The sequence below is a fragment of the Miscanthus floridulus genome, unplaced genomic scaffold (genome assembly GCF_019320115.1).
Source record: "Miscanthus floridulus cultivar M001 unplaced genomic scaffold, ASM1932011v1 fs_196_1, whole genome shotgun sequence".
NCBI lineage: Eukaryota > Viridiplantae > Streptophyta > Magnoliopsida > Poales > Poaceae > Miscanthus > Miscanthus floridulus.
This window is the reverse complement of record NW_027096362.1, coordinates 31665-59362: the sequence shown is the minus strand read 5'-3', so window position 1 is coordinate 59362 and position 27698 is coordinate 31665. Positions and strand designations below refer to the sequence as shown.

At 45.3% G+C, this 27698-nt stretch overlaps 1 protein-coding gene across 1 annotated transcript; it reads left to right on the top strand.

Moving 5' to 3' along the window:
* The first annotated feature begins 424 nt into the window (after positions 1-424).
* Positions 425-26734, top strand: LOC136530762 (protein AE7-like). The gene is made up of 5 exons (XM_066523487.1): positions 425-550; positions 1780-1886; positions 1973-2072; positions 26509-26554; positions 26640-26734. The coding sequence occupies exons 1-5, from the start codon at positions 425-427 to the stop codon at positions 26732-26734; spliced, it is 474 nt and encodes a 157-aa protein (XP_066379584.1).
* The last annotated feature ends 964 nt before the right edge of the window (positions 26735-27698 follow it).

Here is a 27698-nt window from a genome sequence, read left to right as displayed (position 1 = left end):
AAAATTTTTAGGAATTTTTAATTTTAAATCATATTTTAGTATTTTAAAATGTTTATTTATCCTAAAAGCATTTGAAAATTTTCAAAAATTACTTATATTTTTTTAGAGTCTAATTTGCCTCTTGAATTATCGTGAAAGTTCAGTTTACCTCGCTCGTCGCTAATGTGGCGCCATGTTAGCCAAGACTGTTTTTAAAATGATTTACGGGAGTCTGAAAATCTAATTTTCTAATTAAGAAAGAGTTGAAGGAGGTTCGATGGACTTTTCCCCGTATCTATGCTTCTGTCGCCGTTGCTTGGGCCTTGACTCCGTCTTCTTTTCCGGGCTGCAGCTGCACGCATAGGATGCTGTTGTATATGGGCCGGACGCGTGTTTCGTCGGTCAGCTGCCGCAGCGCTGGGCTACTGCATTGCATTCCGTAGGAATGGCTATGGGGTTGATTAATACTAATCCTATAATCCATGAGAAGAAAGAGAGGCGCATAGTCCGACAGGCACCAGAGACCAAAGATGAAATTGCGGCAGAGACCATAGACCAGCTAGAAGTTTTTTTTTTGAAACGAAAACGGGGGGGAGAGCTTCCCCACCAAACTTCATTCAGAAGCAGCCTCCAAGCTAGATGAGCAAGAGAAGAACAGATGTCCCCGGTCCTCTGGATGGAGAGAGCACCGACGGCATATATCATCTTCCAGGACATGCTTAGCGAACAGATTGCACCGCGTACTTAATCTGTCCCTGAAAAACAACCAGGCAAAAATTTTAACTTTATTTGGCACCCGTGTTCTCCAGATTCGCTGCCCCACAAGGTCTGTTGAGTCTTGACTGGAATCGAGGGCAGTATATGCATCTTTGGATGTATAATGTCTGCCTGTGAGCTTCAGTCGCCGGTCATCTGGCTCCTCGGTGAGAACAACATCCTGCAGGCAAGAAAGCAGAGCTGCTAGCTGAACACTAGCAAAGTTGGTTAACCTTGGGCGAAGGCACAAATCAAACCTAGACTGGAAAACACGCTGAACCGATACATTAGGCCGGGTAGTGTGGGAGAAGAGAGCAGCGTGGGTGATGTTAAGAGGACCACCAGGCAACCAGTGGTCGAACCAGAAAGAGGTAGAAGCACCGTTGTGAACATTCGCATAAGTGATAGATCGGTAAGTATCAAGTTCATCGCTAATAATTTTCCACAAATAGGATTGGGATCCATTAGTGGGGTGAGGATGCAGCATCTCGGAGAATCCAGTTTTTCCAAGGAGCAAGATCATTAGAGAAGAGCTTGTCAACAAATTTCATGAGCAGACACCGGTTTTGCTGTTCGAGATCCTTAATACCGAGGCCTCCACCGTCTTTACTGACACATACGTCTTCCCAGGCCACGAGACATTTGGAACCATGACAAACATCTTCCCCCAGTCCAGAAGAAAGCACGACGACGGCGATCAATAGCTTTGATGACAGTCTTAGGGACCGAAGTAGTCAGGGTGAGGCGCCCCGCCCGATTAAGCAGAGAAGCCCGCCAACCTGAAAGGTATCTATCACAGGAGGAGATGAGCGGCGTGCAGTCAGCGACAGACAGCTTGGTGGGCGAAAGGGGGAGGCCCAGATAAGTCTGAGGGAAGGAGGAGATCGTACATCAAAAAACAGCAGCTAAATCTTGGGCGGTCGAGTATTTGATATCCTTCTTAATGATTTCTCTTATATAAATGCAGTGAAGCTTTTTTTTTCTCTTCCATTTATCTGTGAGTTCTCTTTCCTAGCCATTTGGTTGTGGTCCTTGATGTTCTTACATCACATTAGAGATATAAAGGACCCAGAGCACCCATACTCACTGGAACAGCTGAATGTGGTAACTGAAGACTCAATCGCACTCAATGATGAAAGCAATCATGTCAGGTAAGTTCCTTTGTTTGGATGTACAATTCAGGATCGTTACTGAAGTTCACTGGTGGCCTCGTGGGATTCATTTTGCTTTGCATCAGGGCTAATTTCACCCCAACAGTGGAACACTGCAGCATGGCAACTATTATTGGCCTTTGCATACGTGTCAAACTTGTACGAAGTCTCCCTCCTCGTTACAAGGTTTGTTGACGTTGTAGAGCTTGAGACAAAGTACTCATGTTACGGTTTACACTATCAATATTATTTTCTAGAGCAATCAGGGTTTGATATGTTACCATCATGCCCAGTTTAGCAAGTTCTTGAAATCAGTGATAGGCATGTCATTTATGTCAGCATACTGCTGTCATTAGGGATTGTATTTGTTGGTGCAGAAAGTGACCAACCAGTAAATATTTGTAGTTTTGTTGTACGTTGTGATCGGAGGTGGCCTAACACTCAATAACACAGGATTTATACTGGTTCAGACAACGTGCCCTACGTCTAGTCGGGGTCGGTCGGTGACATTATTCCTGAGTCCAGATGCTCGAAGTTTGCAGTGGGGTTACAAACGAGAAGTAGAAAGAAGGGGTGTACAAGAGGTCCGGTTGGCTCCGGTCGGAAGGGCCAAGAGCGACAGGAGCTACGCTATGAGCAAAGTGTTCAAGCGTGTGCTTGGGGTACGAACCCGACGATTCTGTGGTTGTGAGCTAGTGAACTTGATCGGTGCTTGTTGTCCTCAAGAAGGGCTCTCTTTGTTGGAGGAAGCGCACCTCCTTTTATAGATGAAGATGACGGCTTTACAAGTGAGAGGATGAGGGTACGTATGCTATCGAGCCTTGTTGCCCACACCTACCAAGCCTTGTTGCCCACACCGACGGGTACAAGATAGTGGTAGGCGCCTACAACACTGTTGCTGACACTGTAGAATGTCAGATGCACACGGGAGGTCGTGCTGCCTTTTTCAGGGATGGTGGACGTCGGTACTTGCAAATACTGTTTGATGCCTAGAGGCATGTGAGGAGTCTCGATATGTTCATCCGGTATGGTAAATCCTGACGCCCATACCGCTATCGATGCCCAGAGGCACGTGGGGGGCCTTACCGTATGGGAGTTTTAGCGGCCCCTACAATACTGTTGAGGGAGATGTCGGTGCCTACAATACTGTTTATGTCAGGGTGGCTGCAGAGCACTGTTCCGTGCAGAGTATGGTCTCTGGTACAGTGGTTTTGACTTATGAGCCTTGCCTTGCCTTTCTCCGCACGTGTTTTGGTTCCTACTGAGCGGGCGTCCTCGGTCGGATGGCTCCAGTCGGCTCTGAGTGCGCCGGTCGGAGAAGAGCGGTGAGCAGGGTTCCTGTGATCCCCGGTCAGAGACGCGGCGTCGGAGCCAGAAGTAGTGTTTTGGGCCAGGCCTTTCGATCGAAGAGGCTGTCCGGTGGCGGCTGGAGTCGAAGCGAACGCTCTGGTCGGAGAGGTGGGCCGAAGCAGCCGACGAGAGGGCGTTGTTCCTCTTTGGCCAGACCTTCCGGTCGATGACTGGGTCGTCCATCTAATCTATCGTTTTAGACTCTTGGGCCAGCCCAAGAGTTACGCGCTGTCTGCTCGGACCGAGCCTTGGTGTGGAAGCCGGTCCCCGAGGGACCCCGGGTTTATGAACCCAACAGGAGCCCCCGAGCCTCTGGGTGATTCGGGCAGAATCGTTCAGGGGATTTTTGTCTTGCTGGCGGGTGCGCGTGAGCGCACCCGCGGGTGTAGCCCCCGAGCCCCCGGGCAGTTTAGGCAGAACCGTCTGGGGGGTTTCCTGCGTTATCAATGGGGGAGTTTTTATTTTGAGACGGAGTTTTGTCATCCAAGGCGTCATTGTGCTGGCGAGGCGGTTCTTAGTTGTTCTGAGAGATTGGGTGAGAGGGAGCTTGTGGATCCTGGCGTCGGTGCGCGCCGTGGATCGAGCGAGGGAGTCAGTTAAGGGTGTTAGATGAGACAGAGTTTCACTGATCCTGACACCGATGCGCGCCGTGGGATTGGATGAGGCAGTTAGTTTTGGACGAGACAGAGCTCACTGATTCTGGCGTCGATGCATGCCGTGGGTGATGAGGACATGACACCCATGTATATGACCATGTTTGACACATTGGTTGGAGGGGAAGGAGGCCAGCAAGGGTATCCAAGTCAAGAAGGAGGCCCGAGGCTAATTCGGTTCGAGTCCCCGAGGTGGAGGCCCAAAGCAACTCAAGTTCGAGTCTACCTCGGAATCTAGGACTAGTCTGCCTTAAACTGGTCACCCATGATGCATCCGGACTCCATTTTCGATGATCCATATATGGATGGAAAGCTAATTTGATACGGAAGCCAATCCAAGTGGTTTCACGTCAAAAGCTCTTCGGAATCAACGGGAATCATCGAAACAAGTCTGCATCCAGAATCTACCAGGGTGCTGCGATACCTTCTTTTGCTCCGTTGGACCATGTATCGTGTTTGGGCCCATTAGGAGGCGTGTCCAGGGTAGGCGACGACCCTATGACCTTTATAATCATACGCCGCCACTGATGTAGACAAGGCCTGATCTTCCGAAAGGTATGATAGCGTCGATTGGTGGAGACTCGACGTTCACGATCTAGGCTTTGAACCAAGACTGATTCAGACCCCCACAACCATTACACCACTGCTCCGTTGGTTATCAACCACGCGAACGCGATTGACCTCGCCGAGAAGGCTTTCCTACAAGTGAATTGAGAACACAAGCAAGAATGAGATAAACGCAATCTGAAATTACAAATAAATATGAGGCTTATGAAGATAAGAAGGAGTTCATCAAGTCTTTATTCGAAAGGACTAATCGCCACAGGCGAACAAGATCAATAACTAGGGCCCTGGTTCACAGCAAGCGGCCTTGGCGGCGACAGTTGTAGCAAAACGATGTCTGTTTCATGAGGAAATCAAGAACTAAACAAAACCCAAACCCTAAAAAGAGTAACGGCTGCTATTTATAGAGTCTTGGGCATCACCCCCTAGATGTGTCCCCTAATGGGCCCAAACACGATACACGGTCCAACGGACCAAAAGACGGTGTCGCAGCACCCTGGTAGATTCTGGACGCTGACTTGTTTCAACGATCTCCATTGATTCCGAAGGTCTTTTGACGTGAAACTAATTGGGTTGGCTTCCTTATCCAATTAGCTTTCCATCCATATGCGGATCATCGAAAACGGAGTTCGGATGCGTCCTGGGTGACCAATTTAAGGCAGACTGGTCCTAGAATCCGAGACAGACTCGAACTTGAGTTACTTTGGGCCTCCACCTTGGGGACTCGAACCGAATTAGCCTCGGACCTCCTTCTTGACTTGGACACCCTCGCTGATCTCCTTGGTCTCCACATGGTTCTCCAAGCATGGTCATATGTATAGAGGTCATGTCCTCATCATCCTCCCTTTTTTGACGAAAAGCCGTCCTCGGCGTCGATTTTGCTTGAAGTCGATCCTGCACAACATGAGGACAAACGAGGTTTCCAAAATAATAGGAATGGACAATGTTGTGAGAAAGAATATGACCATATATCCAGGTTTGTAGCATGTCTTGTCCTATAGACATGTAGTCTGCTCGATTGAAATACACAATCTTTGTCAATACTATCCTGCAAATGATTAGTACTAACAAGAAATATATGATCCCTTTCTCTGGATTCCACTTGTGTTCGAAAAGCAAAACTAGAGGAATATGGCATAACAACAGTGTTGATTTTACTGTCCTCTAGTTGATCATTAATTTGTACAACAAAGGGAGAATTCGGATTTGTACAAATGTAAACTCGTTGTATCAAATATTGCCCTTGGTTGTTATATTTACCAAAAACATGATATGTATGTCTAGAGAACCATGGCAAATCAGCATATGCATAAAGTTTCTCCTCTAAAGAACTAAGATTACACGAAACATCAAAATCAATGTAACCCAAAGTATTTAAAGAAGACACCAATTTTAGTTCATCAACTTCACTAGCATTATGAATAACAAGTCTATTTTCAGCATAAGTGCTCGATTTCAGCACACATATATCATGATCATTCTTCAATGATTGCATAGGTATAACATAAATATCATCATGCAAGTCATCTTCATTACAAGAAACATCAAGCAAATCATCTTGTGACAAAGATAAATCAAGTGAAGGCTCCACTAAAATTTACTCTATCATAGCATGATTGGTGAAAAAATTCAGCACATCAAGAGAACTCTCATCTTCTATGAGTTTAGCATCATGGGCATTACCTTTGCTCTCATGTTCAACAGGGGTAATAGTTGATAGTTCTGAATTTTCACATGAGGCTGTGAGCTTCTTATTTTCTGTCACATCATCCTCGCTCTTTTCTACATTGTCCTGCAAAAGATTAGGCATAGCAGGAGGAATAACAACAGACTCTTCCTCTAAATGGTGCACCTCATCATATGAAGTCAAAACAGGAGGTGGATTAACAAAGGTTTCTCGCATAAGAAGTTTCATATCATTCCAAGTTTGAGGCTTATCAGAAGGATCTAAAGACTCCCACCAAGATAAAGCAGAATGTCGCAAAACACTAACTGCATTTTTTACCTTCCTCCTTGGACACATAAAGCGAGTAGCAAATATGTTATCAATGGCAATTTCCCACTCTATATACTCATCAGCACCTATACCATCATAAGTCGGTGGATATGAACAACCTGTCATTGTTAGAATCAAACAAGAAAACACACAAGTATGTATTTTCCTATGAACTACTATAGGATGTGGACAAGAAAAAACAAGGCACTCAACTCTCAAGCGTCTTACCACGGTCTTACAAGTGTTCTTACCAAAGCAATAGGCGGTGCAATCGGTCGGTGACTGTGATACTGTTGTAGCTTGAGTGTAACAGTTGCAAGGTGAACTTATACTTGATTAGAAGAAAGTGGAGCTTGGACAGACACAATATAGTAGCAAGGAATAGCAATAATTTAATTCAGAAATTGCAAGATTGAAAAGTAGTCCCAAGCTAGTCTATGTCGCTAGCCTAAACTCGTCCTGAACCTAGTTTAAGCAAGCAATACAATACAACTCAGCACAAGGACTCAAAAGGATGCAAGCACTCTGAATTTTTTTTCCTTCTTTATTTTTTCTCTCTTTTTTTAGGTGCGGCTTTTTATTCCTTCTTTTGGTTTTTGCACCTCTTTGCATTTTTCTTTGTTTTATGTTTTTTATCTCACAAAAGTGCCGCACATAAGATATTAGACTTTAGATATTTCCACCGTGGAAGAAAAATACTTAACCAAGGAAGCTGTAGAAGGAATTGCTAGACAAACCAAAGTTATACCTAACGGGCAATAAGGTCTCTGATACCACTTGATGTAGACAAGGCCCGATCTTCCGAAAGGTATGATAGCGTCGATTGGTGGAGACTCGATGTTTATGATCTAGGCTTTGAACCAAGACTAATTCGGATCCCCACAACCGTTACACCACTGCTCTGTTGGTTATCAACCACGCGAACGCGATTGACCTCACCGAGAAGGCTTTCCTGCAAGTGAATCGAGAACACAAGCAAGAACGAGATAAACGCAATCTGAAATTGCAAATAAATATGAGGCTTATGAAGATAAGAAGGAGTTCAAGTCTTTATTCGAAAGGACTAATCGCCACAGGCGAACAAGATCAAGAACTGGGGCCCTGGTTCACAGCAAGCGGCCTTAGCGGCGACAGTTGCAGCAAAATAACGTCTGTTTCACGAGGAAATCAAGAACTAAACAAAACTCAAACCCTAAGGAGAGTGACGGCTGCTATTTATAGAGTCTTGGGCATCACCCCCCCTAGACATGCCCTCTAATGGGCCTAAACACTATACACGGTCCAACGGACCAAAAGACGGTGTCGCAGCACCTGGCAGATTCTGGACGCTGACTTGTTTCGATGATTCCCATTGATTCCAAAGGTCTTTTGATATGAAACTAATTGAGTTGGATTCCTTATCCAATTATCTTTCCATCCATATGTGGATCATTGAAAACGGAGTCCAGATGCGTTATGGGTGACCAATTTAAGGCAGACTGGTCCTGGAACCCGAGACAGACTCGAACTTGAGTTGCTTTGGGCCTCCACCTTGGGGACTCGAACCGAATTAGCCTCGGACCTCCTTCTTGACTTGGACACCCTCGCTGATCTCCTTGGTATCCATATGGTTCTCCAAGCATGGTCATATGTATGGAGGTCATGTCCTCATCATCCTCCCTTTATTGATGAAAAGCCGTCCACAGCGTTGATTTTGCTTGAAGTCGATCCTGCACAACATGAGGACAAACGAGGTTTCCAAAATAATAGGAATGGACAATGTTGTGAGAAAGAATATGACCATATGTCCATGTTTGTAGCATATCTTGTCCTATAGACATGTAGTCTGCTCGATTGAAATACACACAATCTTTGCCAATACTATCCTGCAAACGATTAGTACTAACAAGAAATATATGCTCCCTTTCTCTAGATTCCACTTGTGTTCGAAAAGCAAAACTAGAGGAATATGGCATAACAACAGTGTTGATTTTACTGTCCTCTAGTTGATCATTAATTTGTACAACAAAGGGAGAATTCGGATTTGTACAAATATAAACTCGTTGTATCAAATATTGCTCTTGGTTGTTATATTTACCAAAAACATGATATGTATGTCTAGAGAACCATGGCAAATCAGCATATGCATAAAGTTTCTCCTCTAAAGAACTAAGATTACATGAAACATCAAATTCAATGTAACCCAAAGTATTTAAAGAAGACAATAATTTCAGTTCATCAACTTCACTAGCATTATGAATAACAAGTCTATTTTCAGCACAAGTGCTCGATTTCAGCACACATATATCATGATCATTCTTCAATGATTGCATAGGTATAACATAAATATCATCATGCAAGTCATCTTCATCACAAGAAACATCAAGCAAATCATCTTGTGACAAAGGTAAATCAAGCGAAGGCTCCACTAAAATTTACTCTATCATAGCATGATTGGTGAAAAAATTCAGCACATCAAGAGAACTCTCACCTTCTGTGAGTTTAGCATCATGGGCATTACCTTTGCTCTCATGTTCAATAAGGGTAATAGTTGATAGTTCTGAATTTTCACATGAGGCTGTGAGCTTCTCATTTTCTGTCACGTCATCCTCGCTCTTTTCTACATTGTCCTGCAAAAGGTTAGGCATAGCAGGAGGAATAACAACAGACTCTTCCTCTAAATGGTGCACCTCATCATATGATGTCAAAACAGGAGGTGGATTAATAAAGGTTTCTCGCATAAGAAGTTTCATATCAGTCCAAGTTTGAGGCTTATCAAAAGGATCTAAAGACTCCCACCAAGATAAAGCAGAATGTCGCAAAATATTTACTGCATTTTTTACCTTCCTCCTTAGACACATAAAGCGAGTAGCAAATATGTTATCGATGGCAATTTCCTACTCTATGTACTCATCAGCACCTATACCATCATAAGTCGGTGGATATGAACAACCTGTCATTGTTAGAATCAAATAAGAAAACACACAAGTATGTATTTTCCTATGAACTACTATAGGATGTGGACAAGAAAAAACAAGGCACTCAACTCTCAAGCGTCTTACCACGGTCTTACAAGTGTTCTTACCAAAGCAATAGGCAGTGCAATCGGTCGGTGACTATGATACCGTTGTAGCTTGAGTGTAACAGTTACAAGGAGAACTTGTACTTGATTAGAAGAAAGTAGAGCTTGGACAGACACAATATAGTAGCAAGGAATTGCAATAATTTAATTCAGAAATTGCAAGATTGAAAAGTAGTCCCAAGCTAGTCTATGTCGCTAGCCTAAACTCGTTCTGAACCTAGTTCAAGCAAGCAATACAATACAACTCAGCACAAGGACTCAAAAGGATGCAAGCACTTCTGAACTTTTTTTCCTTCTTTATTTTTTCTCTCTTTTTTTAGGTGCGGCTTTTTTCTCCTTCTTTTGGTTTTTGCACCTCTTTGCCTTTTTCTTTGTTTTATGTTTTTTATCTCACAAAAGTGCCGCACATAAGATATTAGACTTTAGATATTTCCACCGTGGAAGAAAAATACTTAACCGAGGAAGCCGTAGAAGGAATTGGTAGCCAAACCAAACTCAATCACGCAACCCACTCCGTGACTATTTCAGATCCAAAGAAAAACTAGAGATCAATCTGATGCAAGCCACACTAGGAAACAAGACTTGACACTAGACCAAGAACAAGATCAGAACACAACGAACACTAAGACGCGGCGAGGGACGACAGTTCAATAAAGCAAACTGAAATTAAAAAAATTGCAAAGGCACAGCGGGGCTATAGGACTAGAGATATATGATAATGTATATTTTTTTGGGCTTTTTATGGACTATTGGTAAAACAAAAATAGTAGCAATCTAAAGGGGAAAACAAAGTCATACCTAATGGGCAACAAGGTCTCTGATACCACTTGATGTAGACAAGGCCTGATCTTCCGAAAGGTATGATAGCGTCGATTGGTGGAGACTCGACGTTCACAATCTAGGCTTTGAACCAAGACTGATTCAGACCCCCATAACCGTTACACCACTGCTCCGTTGGTTATCAACCATGCGAACGCGATTGACCTCGCCGAGAAGGCTTTCCTGCAAGCGAATCGAGAACATAAGCAAGAACGAGATAAACACAATCTAAAATTGCAAATAAATATGAGGCTTATGAAGATAAGAAGGAGTTCAAGTCTTTATTCGAAAGGACTAATCGCCACAGGCGAACAAGATCAAGAACTGGGCGCCCTGGTTCACAGGAAGCGGCCTTGGCGGCGATAGTTGCAGCAAAACGACGTCTGTTTCATGAGGAAATCAAGAACTAAACAAAATCCAAACCCTAAGGAGAGTGACGGCTGCTATTTATAGAGTCTTAGGCGTCACCCCCCTAGACGTGCCCCCTAATGGGCCCAAACACGATACACGGTCCAACAGACCAAAAGATGGTGTCGCAGCACCCTAGCAGATTCCGGACGCTAACTTGTTTCGACGATTTCTGTTGATTCCGAAGGTCTTTAGACATGAAACCAATTGGGTTGGCTTTCTTATCTAATTAGCTTTCCATCCATATGTGGATCATCGAAAACGGAGTCCAGATGCGTCCTGGGTGACCAATTTAAGGCAGACTGATCCTGGAACCCGAGACAGACTCAAACTTGAGTTGCTTTGGGCCTCCACCTTGGGGACTCAAACCGAATTAGCCTTGGACCTCCTTCTTGACTTAGACACCCTTGTTGATCTCATTGGTCTCCATATGGTTCTCCAAGCATGGTCATATGTATGGAGGTTATGTCCTCATCAGCCACCATCATTAGGTTTTAGGGTTTTGCTTAGATTATTCTGTCAAAAACAGTTTCACCATTCATCGGTTTGCGAGACCCCAACTTCATGAGATTATTCAATCATCTATAATTTGGTTGTGTTCTTTCTTATTCTTGCTTGTGTTCTTTGTTGCACCGGTAGGGATTAGCCTTCTTAGCGAGGTCAACCTGGTCCGAGACTCGGTTAATAACCAAAGGAGCTGTGGTGCTAAGATTGTAGGGTTTGATCTTTCGATCTGAAGCCGGATCGATGTGTCATTCTCCGCCACAATGAGTTGAGTCATGTGATCAAGGTGGAGAAGATCAAGACAAGACTTGGCTTGATGGACCAGTTGCAAGCGTGAAGGGCAAGTCAAATGCTTTGGAGTGATGGACTGCATGGTGGTGAAGCTTGAGCAAGACTTGACGCCGATGGACGATGGCAACGGTGAAGAGCAAGTGAAGTCAAGATCGATGAACCAATATGATCACGTGATGATATGAAGTGGATCATATCATTGTTGATCATGTTGGTGCATGTGTTGCATCAACATTGGAGAAGATGGAATGGAATGCGCAAGGCAAAGGTATAACCTAGGGCAATTCATTTCACCGGTCATAGGTGTGTAGAGAAGTTAATGACCAAGTTTAGGATAGATGGCTGTACTATCAAGAGGGGCAAACTTGTTTGCATATCGATCATCTAGTGCCACTCGAGTGATCTAACTTTGCATCATCGCTAGGATCGAGTGGCATGGCAAGTTGAGTGGCTAACACCCTTGAAAATGTTTATGAAAATATGCTAACACATGTGCACAAGGTGATACACTTGGTGGTTGGCACATTTGAGCAAGGGTGAAAGAGATAGAGTCAAAAATGAGTTAGTCGCGCTGGTTATAGAGTGACCGAACGCGTCCGGTATGGTGACCGGACACGTCTGGTATTTGGTGACGTACTCAGCGATTGGACGTGTCCGGTCGCTACACCGGACGCGTCCGGTGTGAATCAGAAAACATGGTGTTTGGTAGTATAGTCGATTGGATGCTGGCAGCATCCGGTCCGGTGTGACCGGACGCGTCTGGTCATCTGTGGGTGCTTACTATACTCGATCGGACGCTAAGGCTCAGCGTCTAGTCAGTTTCTAACGGACGCGTCCGGTCGGCCCTGGAGGCTTACTGGACTCGATCAGACTCAGCGACTGAGCATCCGGTCGTTTTGTGCTGAGCGTCCGGTCATCGTGTCAGAGAGCCATTGGAGGCAATGGTCGAACACGTGGCGGTCAGACAGCTACCGAACACGTCCGGTATAGCGACCAGACATGTCTGGTATTCGCATCCGGTGTGTCCGGTGCAACGTCCGGTGCTGCGTCCGGTCGACCCAAAAAACGCCCAGTGAAGGGGTACCGGCTAGTTTAGCCCTTGGGGCTATAAATAGAAGTGGCCTTCGGCCATGGCTGGTGCTGAGCACCTCAGGAGACTTTGTGTCCATGCTTGAGAGTGCTTAGGAGCCCTCTATCTCACACATACTTGATAGTGATCATTCGATTGTGTGAGTTAGCGATTCTAGTGCGATTGCATCATGAGGTTGCATCGAGTGGCACTAGATGATTGAGTTGCAAGCCAGTGGTACTTGTTACTCGTGGAGGTTTCCACCTCCTAGATGGCTTGGTGGTGGTCTCCGTCGAAGCCCGCAAGAAGCTTGTGCGGCGCTCTAGAGAAGTGCTTTGTGAGGGGCATTGTGCTCGCCCCGCGGGAGCCGCGAAGAGCAACTTTAGTAAAGCATGTCATTGAGCTACCCTTACTTCTAGGGTAGGTTCTTGCGGCGCCCGACGTGCGGGCTTGGCGAGTGATGCCAATTAGCCGCCGAACTACCAAGTGAGCGGTCGACACAACGGAGACTAGCATGTTGGCAAACACATGAACCTCAGGAGAAAAATCATCGTGTCAACCTTGTTCTTCCTGTTGGTTTGCATCCCCGTTACACAAGTTTGCAATTACTTTCATATACATTGAGCTTGTGTTGTTGCTTTTGTAATTAGTTAGCTTGTGTAGCTTGCTAGTTACCTTCTTGCTTGTGTAGCATAGAAGTAGCTCCCTTGCATGGCTAATTTGGTTTGTGTAACCTTGTTAGTCACATTGCTTAGTTTGTGTAGCTAAGTAATTGCGCTCTCTAATTTGGCATTGGTTGCCTTATTATTGAGCATTGTTAGGGAGCATTAGGTGGCTTTGTGCTTTTGCTTACTAGCATGTGTAGGAGCTCCCTAGTCGCTTAAAGTACTAGTGGCATAGGTTTGTGTGACCTTGCTCCTAGAATTGGTTAGGTGAGCTTTAGCTAGCCCGGCACCTTGTTGCTTAATTAGTATCTTTGGAAGGTGCTAGAAAACAAAGATAGAGGGGTGTAATCTTGGCTAGACCGATAGTTATAATTCCGCACTTGTTTCGGTTAGCCGACGCGATTTATTTTAAAAAGGACTATTCACCCCCCCCTCTAGTCGCCATCTCGACCCTTTCAATTGGTATCAGAGCTAGGTCTCTCATTTGTGGTCTTCACCGACCCGAGAGGATGGCGGCTTATGGGCTAGATGTTGATTGTCCACATATTTTTGATGGCACACACTTTACACGATGGAAAAATTGGATGATAGATGATTTTAAGTATGTATGCCCTCAAATATGGTGGATGGTAGATGTAGGCTTTTATCATGTGTTGGATGAAGATAATCTAACTCAAGCACAAGAGAAATGCCTAGATCTCGACATGCATGCTACTAACATCATGTATAGATCTTTGCATGATTGCATATTTGGAGAGATCATGGACATGAAGACCGCCCATGAGATTTGGAGTTATCTCAATGAGAAATATGGGACGGTCTCCGATGATGATGATGAGCCCAAGGAGGAGGCACATGAGTGTGTTGAGCACAACCACAATTTGGTGATTGTAGAAGATTGCTCCACCTCATGGTCAAGTGATGATGATGAGGATCGATCCACTACAAGTTCACTTGACAAGGTTAATGATGATGCCACAAGTGTTGCAAGTGATGATGCTACCCATTACACACTTGATGGTGATGTTGGTTCATGCTCAAGCAATGATGATGATGCTACTACAAGCTCTCCAACCACACCACATTGTCTCATGTCACAAGGTGACACCAAGGTATCAAATGATAATGTGGTTGATCATGTTGATTCATATGATGAGCTTGTTAGTAGACTTGCTAGCATGACCATATCTTTAGAAAATGAGAAAGCTAAAACATTGAACTTAGAAAATGAAAACTCATTTCTAAAGAACTCTTGTGAAGAACATAAGAAATTACTTGATGCTTATAAATCTTCACTTGATGAGCTAAAATTGAATCATGAGACACTACTTGCATCTCATGATAAATTATTAGAACAACATGCTTCTCTCATTAAAGTGTTTACAAAGAAACTTAAAAATAATGAGAGCTCATCACATGGATCAAATGATAAATTGCAAAATGTTGCTAACCCTTGTGATGTAGGCAAGAAGCATGTATCCACCTCTTGTAATGATTTATTAGATATGCCATGCTCTTCACATATAGATGCTTGTTCAACTTCCATGTCTTGTGAGACTAACATTTTGAAGGAGAATATTGAGCTCAAAAGTGAAGTGAAGAAATTGAGCAACAAGTTAGAGAGGTGCTACAACTCTCAAGTCACCTTTGAGCATATGTTGAAGACTCAAAGAAACTTTGATGACAAGAGTGGAGTCGGCTTCAAGACTAGCAAAGTCAATCATCAAGAAAGCCGCAATGACATAAGTGGCATTGGCTTCAACAAGAGTAAGATCAAGGGCAAAAGATGGGGCAAGAGAAGATATGAAAGAGAAATGAAGAAGCAAGAACAAGAGAAGCTATCTTATTTCATGTGCTTCAAGTGCCATGAAGTGGGACATCTTGCAAATGGTTGCCCCAATGAAGAAATGCTCAAGTTGAAGAAAGAAGAAGAGAGGCTAAGACATGTGAAGTGCTTCAAGTGCCGCACTTGAGGTCACCTTACCTCAATGTGCCCAACCAAGCAATTGATGAAGCAACTAAAAGAGCCTCAACCAAAGCCACAAGTTGAGCAAGAGAAGACACCCCAAGAGCAAATCAAGATCAACCATGAAGATGGTGGTGATTTGATGATAAAGAAGAAGAAAACGAGAAGGGGTGGAAAGGCAAGGCATCCAATGCAAACTCAAGATTCCAAGATGATGAGCAAGAATGAAGATGAGAAGAAAGATTATGCTCACATCAAGTGCTTCAAGTGTGAAAGTATGGGACACTTTACCTCTAAGTGTCCTACCAAGCTTGAGAAGAAGGCTCAAGCAATCTATGAGAGGCAAGGCAATGAGAAGCATCACATGAGCAAAGAAGAGAAGGCTCAAGTAAAAAGAAAGTGCTACTCATGCCGGGAAAGGGGACACATGGCACATTCATGTCCCCTAGGTGATATTTCTAAGCCTATTTCAATTGTTGATAATAATATGCTTAGAAAGGATAGTAATGGTACCTCTATGGTTGCTATTACAAAACATCCTGCTACTCATACTAAGCATCGCCTAAGTATGTTGCTTCTAACTTGAGAGGACCCAAACTTGTTTGGGTACCATCAAAAAGTGGATGATTATTTATAGGTACCATTGGTATTGGAGACTTGATTGAATTAATCTCACATTGTTCATCATATGTTGAATCAAGTTATGAAGCTTAGTGCACATCCAAACCCAATGCCAAGAGAAAAATGAGTGAAGTCCAAGTGCTATCAACATACAAGTGCTATAATTCAAGTTGTTGGTAATTTATTGGATATATTTGATGACTTGCAAATAATTGAGTTGAAGCTTGCTAGTTGGATGATCATGAGCTAACCAAGGTATATCTCTTGTTGATCATTTCATTTGGGTGCATATGAGTTGATTGAATTGGATAAATATGCAAAGTTGCTTGCTATAAGTTGATTGAATGGATAGTTGCTTAGTAATCAAGTTTGGATTGATTTGTGTTGGATAAATTCATGAGATGACATTTAGTAAGTGTATTGAATGGATTTATGTCTTGTGGAAGTATTCAAACGAGTTAGTTTCAAGTTTGATTCATATTTGATGAAGTATAGCTCAAGTGATTGAAATCTGTCCTATATTGAAAATCAGAGTGAGCTGTGATCTTAGCCATGTTTGAGTAATCAACACTTATTGGATTAGCATAAAAATTGGTGTACAGGCTCTAGACTTATGGTATAAGATGATGTACAATTTTCATTAGAATTGGATAAGAAATGCTTTGGTTTTGGTGTGGATCTTGTTAGCTATAGTGCAGCTGTTTTCAGCATGTAGCAGTGATGGAAGAATTAAAATATTATAGAAATCTAGAAGTCAAATGAAGCTAAAATTTTTACAACTGCTAGGTAACTTAGCATTGCACACCTCCACCAAATTTAGTGGTATTTAGATTTGTACTTTAGAAGATATGCTTATTTCTGTGAAGGGTACAAAATTTGTCAGAAAAGTGACAAATATTGGATTGATCTAGAGTCACTTTGATTGAAAGGTCCTCAAGTTGGAAATATGTTTACAAGTGTTTGAGGTACCTAAGTTTGATTTTGAGACGATCTAGAAGCATTACAAGAAAAGAGTACAAGGCTATTTGATTGTGGAGTGTACTTTGCACACATTCGGTACTCAAATTGAAAGATCAAGATCAAACTCAAGATGAAGTTGAAGTTTAAGTTCTAGTGACTATTAGAAATCATTTGATAGAAAGAAAAGGACTTAAACAAGAAGAAGGAAAAGGACTTAAAAAAGGAATCAAGGTTACTCACCAAGTTAAGTCCATCACTTGGATCAATCAATCAAGTCATTTCAAGTGAGTATCAAGAATGATTCTTGGAGAGATGTCACTTCTCCCTAGTGTAGGGGCTTGCCGCCTATGTGTAGATGAACCAAATGTGGTACTTAGAAGGCTAACATGGAAGTGGTGATCCGAGAAACATTTAAGATGCTTAGTTGAAGCAATCAAAAGGGTTGATCAAGAAAAGCAAGCAACACCCAAAAGAGAGCTAGTCATGATATTTCAAGTGGTATTCTCAAATTGATGCTCTCATGCAAGCAAAAATCAAAAGATAAAGCAAGCCAACCATAACAAGAAAGTGCACTTGATCATAAGTGGTATTCATTTCATATGGGTGAAGAATGGAATTCAAAATGGTATCTATTGATCTTCACTAAGCTTATAATTGGACTTCACATTGCTATTGGAGTAATGAATTGGAATCTATGTGACTATCCTCTACTCCAACATAGCAAAGGTATTATTGTAATGTGCATGATCATTTCATCCCTTACTAGTATACGGTTAGTGCATATAGTTCATGCTTTATAGGATCATGCATAACAAATGAAATGTTTAAATTCATAGCCTACCACTATTGTTTGAATGATTACTTGATCTAGTGGTCAGTATATGAGTTTGTTCATGAGCTAGTGAACCCAAGTACTTGACTCAATTTGGATTGCTAACAAGTGACAAGTACAACATTGGCAAGATAACCCTTGCAAGAGGTGTAAAGAAGCTTGTCATTGGTTCAAACCGGACTTGGAAGCTTAGGCAAATCAATTTAGTTCAAGTCAATCATAGAAGCTCATGATAGTGATAAGAGTACAAGCATAAGACAACAATGTAAATGGATATCTAGTTTATTTGTTTCAAATGGTATCTAGACTTAAGTATTTTATCAAGATTTCATAAGTGATGTCTAGATCAATTTACAAGTGATATCCTATAAGTGGTACTCATGAAGATAGCAAATGTTCAAGAAATGGTCTTTATTGATAAATCCAACAAGTGGTTCCAAACTAAAAGATTCTTTCAAGTGGTATCTACTTCATACAAGTGGTATTACATCTATATATGATATCAACCATGAAAGACGATGGTTCCACAAGTGATCCTCAACTTTAAGTGATCATCAAATGAAGAATGCATCCCTCATCCACAAAAGCTCAAGTGTATTAAATGGATGACCCATGCTATCACATAAGGGGAGGTGTCACACTAATTGATATCAAGATCAAAGATCTTATGTGTGGTATCTCAAGAAGCCCTACACAAGATTCAAGTGGTACAACTTTCAATTGGTATCAAATTGGTATCTACAAGTGGGGTCATTCCAACAATCAAGTGATGTCCATAAAAAATACAAGACTCAAGCCTCAACCATCTACCCCAAAATGTATACTCTTGCATCAATGAGAAACACACCTTTTATGGAAATTGATGACAAAGGGGAGAGAGTGTACAAAGATATGAAAGCTTATATAAGGGGGAGAGATAAATTGTGTAAGGGGAGAGATAAGATATGAAAGCTTAAGAGGTTGGACATGAATATGGACAAAGAGGGAGCAAGAGATGGATCAAAATTCTTGGACAAGAGAAGCACACAAGTAAGGGGAGCAAGCTCATGAACTTTGATTGATTGCATTTGATATGTGCATATTCATATGCTTGCTTGCATTGCATAAGCCTTCAAATTCTATATGCATGCTTATGTGGTGTATGCTAGTTATAGAACTTGAATGATGATTTGATAACTAGTATGCATAGGATGATAGCTAGACACTTGGTATACTTTTCAAGTAATGCTAGTACCTTGCTTTTAATGTTGATCTCACAAGGTATCTAGTGCTTTTATTTCCAAGTGATATATAACTAACCATGGTGCTAAGGATGAACTTAAAGGTGCAACTCCGATTGGTACATGCTTCAAAGGTTTACTCTATACACCTTAGCATCATTCGGTAGTAATTACTCTCCCACAATTTTAATTTATGCATATGTGCGAGCTTCAAATCAAACACTCTAGCACATATGTAGGGGGAGCTAATACTACCATCTCGGGTTTGTGGTACTTGTTCAAAATCATTTTCACATGGAAAAATTGCTTGGGCAAGCAACATGAATCCAAAAGATCTTAATTTCCATATCTTTGTAGAGTTGTCATCAATTACCAAAAAGGGGGAGATTGAAGGGTCCTTGTTTGGTTTTGGTAATTGAGTGACAACTTAGGTGGACTAATTGTGTTTATGTGAGATACACAGGTGATTAGTCCACAGGTACATATGTGTGAGCAACATATGCCATGAAGGTGAAAATGGCTTGGAGATGTTGCAAAGCTTACACATGTGATGATGAAGGAGCTTATTGCACATGAGACATGGCATTGAGTGATATGATCAAGGTGGAGAAGATCAAGACAAGACTTGGCTTGATGGACCGGTTGCAAGCGTGAAGGGCAAGTCGAAGGCTTTGGAGTGATGGACCGCATGGCGGTGAAGCTTGAGCAAGACTTGGCGCTGATGGACGATGGCAACGGTGAAGAGCAAGTGAAGTCAAGATCGATGAACCAATATGATCATGTGATGATATGAAGTGGATCATATCATTGTTGATCATGTTGGTGCATGTGTTGCATCAACATTGGAGGAGATGGAATGGAATGCGTAAGGTAATGGTATAACCTAGGGCATTTTATTTCACCGGTCATAGGTGTGTAGAGAAGTTAATGACCGAGTTTAGGATAGATGGTCGTACTATTAAGAGGGGCAAACTTGTTGGCATATCGGTCATCTAGTGCCACTTGAGTGATCTAACTTTGCATCGTCGCTAGGATTGAGTGGCGTGGCAAGTTGAGTGGCTAACACCCTTGAAAATGTTTGTGAAAATATGCTAACACATGTGCACAGGGTGATACACTTGGTGGTTGGCACATTTGAGCAAGGGTGAAAGAGATAGAGTCGAAAAGGAGTTAGTCGCGCTAGTTATAGAGTGACCGGACGCGTCCGGTATGGTGACCGGACACGTCCGGTATTTGGCGACATACTCAGCGATCGGACGCGTTTGGTCGCCACACCGGACACGTCAGGTGTGAATCAGAAAACATGGTGTTCGACAGTACAGTTGATCGGACACTAGCAGCGTCCGGTCCGGTGTGACCGAACGCGTCCGGTCGTCCATGGGTGCTTACTGTACTCGATCGGACGCTGAGGCTCAGCGTCCGGTCAATTTCTAACAGATGCGTCCGGTCGGCCCTGGAGGCTTACTGGACTTGATCGGACTCAGCAGCTGAGCGTCCGGTCGTTTCGTGCTGAGCATCCGGTCGTCATGTCAGAGAGCCGTTGGAGGCAACGGTCGGACACATGGCGGTTAGACAGCTACCGGACACGTCTGGTATAGCGACCGGACATGTCCAATATTCGCGTCCGGTGCAACGTCCGGTGCTGTGTCCGGTCGACCCAAAAAACGCCCAGTGAAGGGGTAATGGCTAGTTAGCCCTTGGGGCTATAAATAGAAGTGGCCTTCGACCATGGCTGGTACTGAGCACCTCGGGGGACTTTGTGTCCATGCTTGAGAGTGCTTAGGAGCCCTCTATCTCACACATACTTGATAGTGATCATTTGATTGTGTGAGTGAGCGATTCTAGTGCGATTGCATCGTGAGGTTGCATCGAGTGGCACTAGGTGATCGAGTTGCAAGCCAGTGGTACTTGTTACTCTTGGAGGTTGCCACCTCCTAGATGGCTTGGTGGTGGTCTCTGTCGAAGCCCGCAAGAAGCTTGTGCGGCACTCCAGAGAAGTGCTTTATGAGGGGCATTGTGCTTGCCCTGTGGGAGCCGCGAAGAGCAACTTTAGTAAAGCATGTCATTGAGCTACCCTCACTTCCGGGGTAGGTTCTTGCGGCACCTGATGTGCGGGCTTGGAGGGTGATGCCAATTAGTCACCGAACCATCAAGTGAGCGGTTGACACAACGGGGACTAGCATGTTGGCAAACACGTGAACCTCGGGAGAAAAATCATCGTGTCAACCTTGTTCTTCCCATTGGTTTGCATCCCCGTTACACAAGCTTGTAATTACTTTCATATACATTGAGCTTGTGTTGTTGCTTTTGTAATTAGTTAACTTGTGTAGCTTGCTAGTTACCTTCTTGCTTGTGTAGCATAGAAGTAGCTCCCTTGCGTGGCTAATTTGGTTTGTGTAACCTTGTTAGTCATATTGCTTAGTTTGTGTAGCTAAGTAATTGCGCTATCTAATTTGGCATTGGTTGCCTTGTTATTGAGCATTGTTAGTGAGCATTAGGTGGCTTTCTGCTTTTGCTTACTAGCATGTGTAGGAGCTCTCTTGTCGCTTAAAATACTAGTGGCATAGGTTTGTGTGACCTTGCTCCTAAAATTGGTTAGGTGAGCTTTAGCTAGCCCGGCACCTTATTGCTTAATTAGTATCTTTGGAAGGTGCTAGAAAATATAGATAGAGAGGTGTAGTCTTGGCTAGACCGATAGTTATAATTCCATACTTGTTTCGGTTAGCCGACGTGATTTATTTTAAAAAGGACTATTCAACCCCCTCTAGTCGCCATCTTGACCCTTTCACCCGGCAAACACCGAGGCGGCACTTTAGGAGGCCTTGGCGGCCCATGAGCCAGAGCGGAGTGCTTTGGCGTCGGAGTGGGCCACCCTGGAGTTGGCACAGAAGGCCCTGGAGGTGGAGTGGAGGGCCCGATCGAAGGCGGACTAGGAGGTGCTCGTGTTTCGGGGCCGGGTGATGGGGATGGAGGATGTGAGTGCCCGACTGCACGAGCAGGCGGCCCGACAGGCGGAGGATCTCTCCATCCTTGAGAACTTCCATGTCGGTACGTGTTTTTCTGTTCTTTGTTGTTGGTTTTTTCCTTCATCCTGTTTCTGAGCTTGTCGCTCTTCTCTCAGAGCTAGGTGGAAAGGTGAAGACGCTGGAGCAGGACCTGGAAACGATCAAGGCGACCCTCAGCCGGAATGCAGAGGAATTGGCCAGGTCCCATGAAGAGCGATGTGCTCTCGAGGAGGATCTTGACCAGATCCACAACGTTGCCCAGCTTGTCGTCTCGAACGTCTTCGGGTCGGCGCCCAGCACTAGCGCACCTGTGGTCCAGCTGGCGGAGGTCCCTGATGCGGTTTGGGACCTTATCAGGAGCATGTTGTTCTATGGGGCGTCGGGGGTGCTGACATCAGTGGCGACGCACCATCCGAACCTAGACTTCACTGCCATCTACAATGGGTATGCTGAAGGCTTGAGCATGGAGGACATCCAGTCGATCGGGGAGGGCTTGCTGCCGCACACAAGGTCGGTGGCGGAGCAAGTCTCTGCCCAGTGGGTGATGAACATCCACCGTGAAGACATGGCCAGAAGCATGCGCGGAGAAGACGTTGCCCAGTCTATAGATGGCGTAGAGCCTAGGTCGGAGGCGTAGAGCCGCCGGGGAGTGAGCAGCCTGCGCCTCCGTCGGTCGCTCCAACAGCAGATGCCGTTGGGCCAGTCCAATAGCTTGCAAAATATAAGTAGTTTAGTGAAGGTAGAAAGTTTAAGTTTGTGGGGGAGCCCCCGTGTAAATGTTACTGTGTGCTTAATGACTACCGTCGGTTTTGTTTTCTGTGATGGAATTGCTCCGTTCGGCGGAGTCTGTTCCCTTTTGTTCCTTAGCATAATTTTGCTTTTTATTCTTTCTTTCTCGTACCTGCCCGTTTGTTCGATAGGCCGCGACCTTGGGAGCCCGGGGCGTGGCTCGCGAGGCTCGTCTGCTCGTAACCATAGGGAAAGGCGGGGTGCGATCAGTTGGAATGTTTTTAAAGCAAAACTACGTAAAGCAAAACTAAGGAACAAACTATCCCATTGGTTGGGTAGGAAGGAATTCCACCATATGTAAACAAAACAGGGAGGTAGTCATTAAGCATAATGATAGCAGTGTATCCTAGTGGAGCCCCCGAGTGCCCCGGGCCAAAAAGTGTTTGGGTCGGGGTGCTCTTACAGGAGCATATACTAAGTAAACAAATGGTAAGATTGAAGCTTAGGGAAAAACTGACATAGCCGTTCTAGGCATTCAGAGAGAAGGGCGTCGTTGTTGTCCTTCGGTCGGTACGTGTCCGGTCAGATCACTTCGTCCTTTAGTCGTCTGGATCCTAGCCCGCTACGCCCCCTTTCTTGGTTGCTGCTTCCTTGCCTTTTTCTTCCTTCGACCTACCGACCTGCCGTAGAAGGTGCTTGAGGAGTTGGCAGTCCTTGTAGAGGTGTTTTACGGGGTAGTTGTGGTTAGTGCATGGGCTCTCCATGAGCTCATGGAAGTGGCTGGAAGGGCCCTGCTGGGGCTACGTGCCCGCATGATCAGCCATGGCGACCAACGCGGAGTTGGCCGATTGGCGGTGATTCTTTCTGTTCTTTTTCCCCCTCTGCATGGAGGGGCCTTTGTCCTGATCCTGGCGCTTGGCCTTGCCCTTGCCCTGGCCTCTATCGGAGTGTGGCGGGAGCGGTGTTTGTTGGGGGTTTTGGACAAAGGTCTGCGGTCCCGGGCCATCAGGGCTGGGACTCCGGTCGCTGCTGTGTGTGACTCGGTTCGGTCCGAGCCGTACGAATATAGGCGGTCGGTGCGGAGCGGTCGCTGGGTCAAGACGAGGTGCCGGTGCGGCTTCTTGTGCCGCACTCGGCGATTGTAGCGGCGATCGGGTGGAGCGACCCATCTGCTGTGTTCTCGTTCCCCTGGCGGAGAGCGAGGACGTGTATCGGCGTCGCGATATGGAGCACTCCGCTTGTTGAATAGCGGCGGTCTCCACTAGAGCCCGGAGGTTCCGGTGGATCGCCTGTTCATGAGGGTCATTTGGCTCGGACAGGCCATGCAGAAGCTTTGCCGCGGCGGCAATGTTCTGGTTTGCCTGAGCGAAGTGGGGGGGGGATTGTTCCCCCTGTCCATGGTGTTGTGCTGGACCTGACGGGTGCGCCCCCGGACGCCGCTCGCCGGTCTATGCACGCGGGGCACAGTGTGGTGTGCCGGGCATGCCGGCGCAGTTGGTTGCTGATGTAGCCACCGTTGTTGTAGTTCCTCCCCGTGCTCAAGTGTGAGCTCGGGGGTCTCCGCGTGAGGGTTCGGAGAGGTGTGAGTCCGTGAGGACTCCGCTTCCACCGGTGGGTGTCCCAGAGGGTCTGCCACGGCGCACTCTCGGGACGGACGGTGGCTAGGTGCCACATCGCCGATGCTAGAGCCATCACTCTCGTCATCGTCATCCATGAGGTCGAGGAAACAGGTGGGAGCATAGCTCACCATTCCCACAAATTCGGATGCGAGAGGGGGCGGTGTAGGCATCCTTCGGAGCCCCCAGGCATATGCATCCGCGGAAGACGCGAGGCCGTAGGGGAACCAGTCGTACGGCGGTTGCATTGGGGACAACGGGGTTCCGCCGGATAATCGGTGGAAGATAAAGAATAGTAAGTAAATCACAATATGTATATTACTCACAGCGGGGTTTGAGCAGAGAGTTTGCTCGAAAAGAAGCGTAGATGCCACGTTGTCGAAGCCACGCGTCCCGGAGTTGATGGAGGGCGCTCCTTCGACGGGTGCCGGGACGTGAGCCTCCTTGCGGAGATGTAGCACGCCGAGCCGGTCGGCGATGAAGTTTAGGCTTCCGAAGAGGAAGGCCTGTGATGGCTCGAAGACGGACGAAACCCGCATCCCAGCGGGTGAGAGTGCGGGAAACTCCAGCGAGCCGAAGCGAATCGTATCGCCCGAGCCCGCCACGGCAAGGGTGGCGGAAAAGTGGGCCATCCGATGACCAAAAAGTGTCGAACGTACAACGTCTTCCCCATGGACGGCGCCAACTGTCGGTGCAGAAAGTGATCAATTAGTGAATATTTGTAGTTTTGTTGTACGTTGTGATCGGAGGTGGCCTAGCACTCAATGACACAGGATTTATACTGGTTCAGGCAACGTGTTCTACGTCCAGTCAGGGTCGGTCGGTGACTTTATTCCTGAGCCCAGGTGCTCGAAGTTTGCAGTGGGGTTACAAACAAGAAGGAGAAAGAAGGGGTGTACAATAGGTCCGATCGGCTCCGGTCGGAAGGCCCAAGAGCGACAGGAGCTACGCTATGAGCTAAGTGTTCAAGCGTGTGAACTTGATCGGTGCTTGTTGTCCTCAAGAATGGCCCTCTTTGTTGGAGGAAGCACACCCCCTTTTATAGATGAAGGGGATGGCTTTACAAGTGAGAGGGTGAGGGTACGTATGCTGCCGAGCCTTGTTGCCCACGCCTACCGAGCCTTGTTGACCACACCGGCGGGTACAAGATAGTGGTAGGCGCCTACAACACTGTTGCTGTCACTGTAGAATGTCAGATGCACACGGGAGGTCGTGCTGCCTAATTCAAGGATGGTGGACGTCGGTACCTGCAAATACTGTTTGATGCCTAGAGGCATGTGAGGAGTCTCGCTATGTTCACCCGGTACGGTAAATCCTGGCGCCCATACCGCTATCGATGCCCAGAGGCACGTGGGGGGCCTTACCGTATGGGACTTTTAGCGGCCCCTACAATACTGTAGAGGGAGATGTCGGCGTCTACAATACTGTTTGTGTCAGGGTGGCTGCAGAGTACTATTCCGTGCAGGGTATGGTCCCTGGTACAGTGGTTTTGACTTGTGAGCCTTGCCTTGCCTTTCTCCGCGCGTCTTCTGGTTCCTACCGAGCGGGCGTCCCCGATCGGATGGCTCCAGTCGGCTCTGAGTGCACCGGTCGGAGAAGAGCGATGAGCAGGGTTCCTGCGATCCCCGGTCGGAGACGCGGGGTCGGAGCCGGAAGTAGTGTTTTGGGCCAGGCCTTCCGATCGGAGAGGCCGTCCGGTGGCGGCTGGAGTCGAAGCGAACACTCCGGTCAGAGAGGTGGGCCGAAGTAGCCGGCGAGAGGGCGCTGTTCCTCTTCGGCCAGACCTTCCGGTCGGTGACTGGGCCGCCCGTCCGGTCTGTCGTTTTAGACTCTTGGGCCGGCCCATGAGTTATGCGTTGTCTGCTCGGGCCGAGCCTTGGCGTGGAAGCCGGTCCCCGAGGGACCCCGGGTTTATGAACCCGACAGTATTGTTGCTAACCACTTCTTCAGAGGTGGTATGTGGGCATGAAATGTTTGTCTGTCAGATTGAATTATAAAAAGAATTATACCTTTGTTGCACATAAAATTTGGTCACCGAAATGGTTGAGAGAATTAGTATCCCATGTACATGTCTGTTGTACATTTCAAGAAAATATTTGATTTTTATTGGTGGGAATACAATCTAAAAAGGCAGATCTCAAATCTTTCCTTTTCTTTTTTAATCATCAACATGTTAGGGAAATTGTTTCGTCGTCTGTTGTGTGTGAGCTCTCTATCTGTGTGTGTATGTGTGTGTATTGCTTCTTATCTCCTGAGAAAATTTAGGCAGTCATCTGAATCTTAACTTTTGTAGGTGGACATAAGGGTTGCCCCTGGATCACTTGCAACTGAAGCTGCTGGTATATGTTCTACAGCTTCTGCAATAGTTACCATATATATCGATTGGTTGAATTTTTCAGCGTATAAAGTAATTCTTTGTTGCAGTGAATGAGCAACTGAACGACAAAGAACGTGTTGCTGCTGCATTGGAAAACTCAAACCTACTGGACATGAGCTTATCACCAACATTTGAATGTTGAGGCTTGAATATTATATCTGGGTGCCAAGCTTATTCCCAGTGGAGTTCACTCATGTCTTTCTGGGAGTAGGTTATGTGCCCTCTCCCTTATCTTTCTTCTAACTTAGTGAAATGACACATGGCTCTCCTGCATTGTTCAAGAAAAAAAATATTAAATTTTGATGGTGCTGATCTTTTGTCAATAATTTGCAGTACTACTCTCAGATGGCTATTTCAGTGTTCTGGCAAGATTACCAAATGTGAAATGCAGAGACTTGTGAGATTCATCCTCTACGAGATAGCTGTGCACTCCAGATGTTAGACATTCTCTCTTTGAGAATGGACCCAACTACTCGAGATGATACTGATGGTGTTGGGCATTACCGGCATTCTGTTGTTGGCAGCCTCTCGGGTTCCTACCAACAATTTAAGCATATAATTGTTGCATTGAAAAGTTTTAGACCTCGAACTTAAGAATGAGAGACCTTATCTGAGGTGGATGTGGGTCTCAGCTTAAGGTTGTGGCTGGCCATACATGTTACGAATGCCCTAAGACCTCTCCAGTGTCTTATCAATAAACGTTAGAAACAATGTCTTTAGCCCTCCAGGAGGCATACCACTTCAGATTTCGCCAACTCTGGAAGCTCTCTCCAATGAGAATGAGATAGTTCATCTCAATCTGCCAGTCACACAGGCCAGTAACCAAAATGTGACCGCGGCAACCACAGGTTCAGTGTCACCACGATATGTAAGGCACCAGGACATATAGACCAAATTGCATGGGAGCTGAGAAAGCATTTCCAAGACTTTTGAATTTGAATTTACATATGCAGATCTGAATCAATTCACGCACGCACGCACGCAAAAACATCAAAAGGCCATGAATTTAGCAGACAACGAAACATGCCTACCTATTACTCCCTCCGTTCCAAACTATAAGACGTTTTTGTTTTCTAGATATATAGTTTTTGCTATGCACTTAGATA